At 30.5% G+C, this 6,788-nt stretch overlaps 1 protein-coding gene across 1 annotated transcript in view; it reads right to left on the bottom strand.

Annotated features, from left to right (window-relative positions):
* Positions 1 to 862: 862 nt before the first annotated feature.
* The window catches only part of LOC106473154 (activated CDC42 kinase 1-like), a gene marked incomplete at its 3' end in the record, with an annotated part of 49,691 nt that continues 43,765 nt past the window's right edge, over positions 863 to 6,788 (bottom strand). The window contains exons 10-12 of the mRNA XM_013933833.1: positions 4,190 to 4,284; positions 1,926 to 2,117; positions 863 to 954 (exon numbers count right to left, since the gene is read on the bottom strand). Coding sequence (XP_013789287.1) covers positions 863 to 954; positions 1,926 to 2,117; positions 4,190 to 4,284 — 379 coding nt within the window. The remainder of the gene's footprint in view (positions 955 to 1,925; positions 2,118 to 4,189; positions 4,285 to 6,788) is intronic.

Below are 6,788 nucleotides of genomic sequence, written 5' to 3'. Positions count from 1 at the left end.
CAGGGCTATCAATGAAATTACATAATAACAGTAGTTGTGCCTTGTCATAACTAGAATATAGAAAAATGATTAGCCTTTAATTATTTTATGCATTGTATATAATTACTTTTGATCAAAGTTCTTCCTGTATATCTTTGTCAGAACATGCTATATGTATAAATTCAGACCGAGGTACATGTCATTTACATGATAAATCAAAATACTGGGTTGCTATAATATCAGAACAAAGTATATGATTTCTGCTCAATAGCCATGGCACTTGAAATTATTTGAAGAAGGATTAGAGTAAAATAATCTATGAGACCCCTTTTTTTCCCTTTTTATTGGCTATATTTTTGTGTGCCAGCAATACCAAGTGTAGGGGTGAGGTATACCTGGTTTGATTTTATTACTCATCAGAATCTCTACCAGCCTACCCTCAAATTGAAATTCTTTTAGGCTGGATTAGAATAACTTAAAGTATGAGACCTTGGGTGTTGTCAATACATAAATCGAAAGGGTTTGACCTCCTAAGACCAAAACTGCAATTAGATCTCAAATCAGTCAAAAGATGACAGAGATATGAGCTAAAAGTTTGTACTTGAAAAACTCGGAGCCATTCTATGAGCCGCTATGTCACAGTTAAAATTAATTATAGTTCTAAGATACACTACTGATATAAACTAAAAGATTCAGAATCATAACTATTATCAAAATAATTTCACAAAATGTATGGCATAAGTATATGATTATTAAATAAAAAGAGTTAAGACATAAAAACACATTGTTTAAAATTTCAAAGGAGAAAATAGATAAGTAAATTAGCTGAACAGTCTGATAAACTATCAATGGAGGAATATGAAATGAAAAGCTATTTTCCTACTTTTATTTCTGTCAGGTAGCCTCGGTGCAGGAGGGGATTCTTCTGGCATTCCCAAAATATCTGGAGGTTCCATGGGATTACGAAGGTACATCCTACAATAAGGTATACAATTAATTTTACATGATTCCTCTATATCTTTGTCAGAACATGCTATATGTATAAGTTTATATGATGATTTTAGTTACTTTTATAATAATAAATAAAGAATACACAATAAAAACAACAAATAAAATACTTAACTTGGCCTTTTTTGCTGTTGACTGTCGAAGATACTTAATCCTACTATTTTTTTTATATACTAATTGTAGTTCTGCACTAAATAACTTTTTATTTAATTAAATAATGCACCAAAGAACATGCAATAACATAATAACATGCAAAAAGCAGACAATGTCCTATAACTATCACAATTCTTCTATCTTTCTAACTATGCAACAAGAGTCGTTAAAAATTCAGCTAAACTAGTCTATGTGTTTTCCCATGGGTATAAAGCTTGAACCGATAGCAAAATGTATACTTTTTATACACAAAACAATGTAATATAATATGTCATTTGATAGTTATAAATAATATAGTATTAAACACCAGAAAGAACTACTGGCAATTTCTGAAAGAAAGGATGTGAAAGGTGGGCATGATAAATGGGGTCTAATTTTCTATTTGATAGCTCTGTAACCAAATAAGATCAAAGGCTATGAAAATTATGCATTGCCTGAGCAATGACAACATTATAATGAGTAATTTTCTTTAAAATTCATACTTCTTGGAGGGGTGGTAAATAAATTAGAGAAGAGGGGATGCCTAGAGAGAAAATGTCACAATTCTCATACTAGGGGGAAATTTATGATTTTTTTAAAATATTGCTTTATAAAATTAAGAAATTAAAACTTATGTTCTATTAAAATATGGATTATTAGTTACATTTTTATGCTATATTTATTGGTATACCATGAAAAGAAAATAGTTAAATTAAATTTGGAATGTGACTCATAACCTCATGACATGCACAGAAAAAGATACCCATGGAGAGAGGGTTAAAGAAATGACTATAAACTGCACTTACTCATCAATATATGATGGACTACCCCATATTTTCCCAGAAGCATCTAAGTGTCCTGTATGGATAAAGCTATGGCGAAGTGGTTTGCTAATATCTTGATTTGTTTTTCTACGTTGTGGACTTCCTATCCGACGAGGAAAAAGCCCAATTTCAAAAGTTCTCTGGTTTTGACCTTTCCACCAGTAATGCTCTGGTCTGAAATAATCATAAAAAAACTATATTTAACAACAAAAATATCTGATTAGAGTACTAAGTTGATAATTAAAAGTAAATAAGCACACTGCTTGAAATATTTTCACTTGTAGTATTACAAATAATACAACATAACAAGCATCTGAATCAGAACAGTACATAATATCCTATAAAATGGGATAATATATAACAGTCAAAATATGTTTTTCTTATAACACACACCATTTCTACATTTTTAATGACACTGCAGAGGGTGCTCACCACATTTGTCTTAATTAATCCATTTTGGAATTTAAACTACACGTGTGTTTTGCAGTCAAAGATGATTTTTAAGGCAATCATTAGACCTAACAGGCTCTCTCACATTGTTAGCTTTTATGCCATCATTGAATGAACTGGGAAAGTTATGTTAAAATAGCAAAGAACAATAAAGAATGGGCCATCATGAAATGTGCACTAAAATAAGTTTTTTTTGAATTTTGTACAAAGCTACAAGTGGATTATCTACATAGTCATCCCTAATTGAAAAGTGAAATACTAGAGGGAAGGCAGCTAGTCAACACCATCCACTGCCAACTCTTGGGCTACTCTTTTACCAATGAATAGTGGGATTGACCATCACATTATATGCCCCCCACAGCTAAAAGGATGAGCATGTTCAGAAACTGGGATTTGAAACTGTGACTCACAGATTGTGAGTGAAGCTCCCTAACCACCAGGCCTGCATTAAAGTAAGAACAAAAATAATAAGAAAAATTTCTAACTTATCTGATAACATAGCCTTCCTTTTTTTTTTAGCTCACACTTATGAAAGTGAACTTACTAGTTTTACTCTTTCAGGACAGGAGTGTAGGTTTCTTTGTCTTTATTATTTTATTTACAAAACTTGTCTATTACATTAACACTTTTCTAGTTAGAAATCTGAGACACTCAGATGCACTTTGCACAATATTTTATTTAGGTGACTTTTTAAAAAACCATTAATTATCACGTATCATATGATAGATCAAAATTCTCAATAATCCACTGCATTAATCTGGAACTTCTCAGTGGTCATGCTATAAAACTACATTTTTATTTGTTACATCTTACAGTAAGCCAAACCACACATGAAATCAGCATTATTCAACTACTAATTTCCAATGTGAGATTAATTACCAGTACAAATGTTTTAGATACAAATAAACTTTGGCATCTTTCTTTTATCATCCAATTTGTTTGAATAAATTGCCTGGTCAGCTTATCAGCTGGTCAACTAATTTTCCCAGATGAGAAATATGAGTTGCTTGTTTTGTTTTCCTGATCTGCCAGTCATTTGAAAACCAATTTTCACACGTGTCTTTGTAATTAATCTACAGAAGAAATGAAAGAAATCTCATGATTTTAAAGTATGAAAATACTTGGTTAAAGTATATGTTCACTTAGAAGGACATTGTTTTTAAATCCAAGCTTTTTCTCTGGGAGAAAAATTATAAGCTTTTTCAAGAAGTCCAATAAAAAAACAGGATCCCCACAGTAAAGCAAAACAACGTGTTTGATCTTATGATGCTTCAAAATTTACACACTCAACCATCAGCTGTATAAAAGTTTTCCGATGAGGAAAAAGACCAATTTCAAAAGTTCTCTCTGGTTCTGATCTAAAATAATTACAAAAAAAATGACTTTTTTTCCATTTATTAAACCTAATAGATGGTATAGCTGGTTTATCTCTGAATCTGTAGTTGTAGTGAAAATCAGGTAACCATGTGCATAGTTCCTGATTACCATATGGTTACCAAAGAAAACAACAAACAGTACAAGTTTTTAATATGCAAAATATATAGAGGAGAAGAAATAAGTAAATTTTACAAAGGTTAGGAATACAAGGAGGGCTGAAAAGAACAGAGGTTATTATTTTGATTTGAACGTTCGTTTGAGATACATACTTTGACCAGAAGCTCATAGTTGTTTTGTATTACTGTGGTAATCCTGTTTTTAACTGCCTTCTTGAGACAGCTTATAATTTCTCTTGAAAAAGTCTGAATATATAAAAACAATGTAGACATAACCAGTTTTCACATTTTCTATACACTCACCTTCCATCAATAACCTGTATCTCATCTCCTATCTGAACACTCAGCTTATCTGTTTCTTCAAATCCCTGAACAGCTTTTAAAACCATTGGACGAGCCTAAAAAAAATACAAATATCAATAATCATTTACATTTGCTTAAACTTAACCAAAGGGAGAAATTAACAACAGAATAACATAATACAAAAGAAACTGGAATAACATCAGTAGATTAAGAACAGAAGAAAATTAAATAAAGCCAACATCTTTGATACAAAACACCAACATGTTAAACACAATAGCATATGAGTAATGAATAGAAAAGAGTGCTTGGCTTTATCACAGTTTATATTTTTAATGTTTTATATCATCTGATTTTTGGCAATTGACCACCATTTATTGTTATGAGAATGTAATGACATGAATTAGTTCCAATTACATTTTACTGGTATTTTGTGAATGAGAGCTGCCATAACAAGAGGTTTGTATTTAGCACTTCATATTCACCACACAGCTTTAAACACTTCTCAGTATGCTAAATATTCTCAAAAAAGCTTTTTCTTTTGGCAGAAGTAGATAAAATATTCAACCAAATTAGAGAAATGAAAAGGTAAAAAAATAGAAAAATTAATGGAATTTTCAAAATATGTTTTGCCAAAAAAAAGTCCAAAAGTGAGAGAGAGCCTAAATAATATTTCTCACACTACAATGTTTATGAATCAATGGGAGAAATATGTTGCCCAATTATATACATAAAACTTCTTTCACATATTTAAGATATTGTACAATAACATCACATCACACAAGATACCACTGAACTCAAAGGAAAAGATCAGAAATGTTAAATTGATCAATAAACTCCAAAGCAAGAGTTTCTCATTCAAGAGCAAAAATAACTTTTCTAAAAGTAAATAATGAATGTAATCTCAAACTTCAGCAGGTTCATCAAATGAATGATTTAGTATATAAAAAGTTAACATTTTTCAGGATATGTGTTTAAAATACTCTTACCAAAAAAGTTAGCACTGAAATGTGACTGACAAAAAAATATTTAAAATGATATTTATAAATACCTTTAATTTAAAATCCATAAGGAACTAATTAAAATGAATGTATATAAAAAAAAAAACATTTTAGCATGATTTTATTATTATTATTATTAGGCCTATTTGGTTTCACTGCTTCACCAGTTTTTGGCATTTAAAACTGTAGTCTTATATTTTAGTTTATAGACTCTTATGAACAAACTCAAATTAATCAAAAAAGAATAATGAGAAATTATAATAGCAATATTTAAATTAATTAGGGAGTTAAAATAATCACGAATATTAATAGTCAGAAACGTTAATTTTGATTGTTTATTACTTTTGTGAGTCATGAAACAAATCAATTAAGCTGAACAAACTTGAATTAAACAAACATAATAATGGGAAATCATATTGACAATATTTCCATTGCTTGGATAGTTGGAATAACCAGAAACATAAATTTTGATTAGTTACTACTTTCATTGCATTAATTAGTTTTAATCTTAGTTTAATTTAATTAATAATTTTTATGTGAAACTAATCAATATAATGGATGTTCATAGATAATTAATTACATCACCCAGCTCCACCTCAACCTTAAAAAAAATTGTTGTGTATGTTTAATTCAGGAATAAACCATGTACATAATTACCTAATTACCTCTATGACATGAGATTGAAGGATAAACCATAACTACAGTTATTTGATCATTACAAAAGCTATAGATTCATGGATAAACCATGTACACATTTGCCTGCTATCCACTACAACTAGAGATGCAAGGATAAACCATTTACACAGTTAACTGATATCCACTACAGCTAGAGATTCAGGGATAAACCCTGTGCATGGTTACCTGACATCCACTACAACAAGAGATTAATGGATAAACAATGAACCCAGTTACCTAATATCCACTACAACTAGAGATTCAGAGATAAATAATTAACACAGTTACCTGATATCCACTACAACTAGAGATTCAGAGATAAACAATGAACCCAGTTACCTGACAACCACTACAACTAGAGATTCAGAGATAAATAATTAACACAGTTACCTGATATCCACTACAACTAGAGATTCAGAGATAAACAATGAACACAGTTACCTGATATCCACTACAACTAGAGATTCAGAGATAAACAATGAACACAGTTACCTGATATCCACTAAAACTAGAAACTCAGAGATAAATAATTAACACAGTTACCTGATATCCACTACAACTAGAGATTCAGAGATAAACAATGAACACAGTTACCTGATATCCACTACAACTAGAGATTCAGAGATAAACAATGAACACAGTTACCTGATATCCACTAAAACTAGAAACTCAGAGATAAACAATGAACAGAGCTACCTCATATCCACTACGACTAGAGATTCAGGGATAAACAATGAACACAGTTACCTGATATCCACTACAACTAGAGATTCAGAGATAAACAATGAACATAGTTACCTGATATCCACTACAACTAGAGATTCAGGGATAAACAATGCACACAGTTACCTGATATCCACTACAACTAGATATTCAGAGATAACATGAACATAGTTACCTGATACTCCACTACCATAGAGATTCAA

This window comes from Limulus polyphemus, unplaced genomic scaffold (assembly GCF_000517525.1).
Source record: "Limulus polyphemus unplaced genomic scaffold, Limulus_polyphemus-2.1.2 Scaffold5934, whole genome shotgun sequence".
NCBI classification, from domain to species: Eukaryota; Metazoa; Arthropoda; class Merostomata; order Xiphosura; family Limulidae; genus Limulus; species Limulus polyphemus.
Note: the sequence above shows the minus strand (reverse complement) of the source record. Positions and strands in the feature narration are given on the sequence as shown.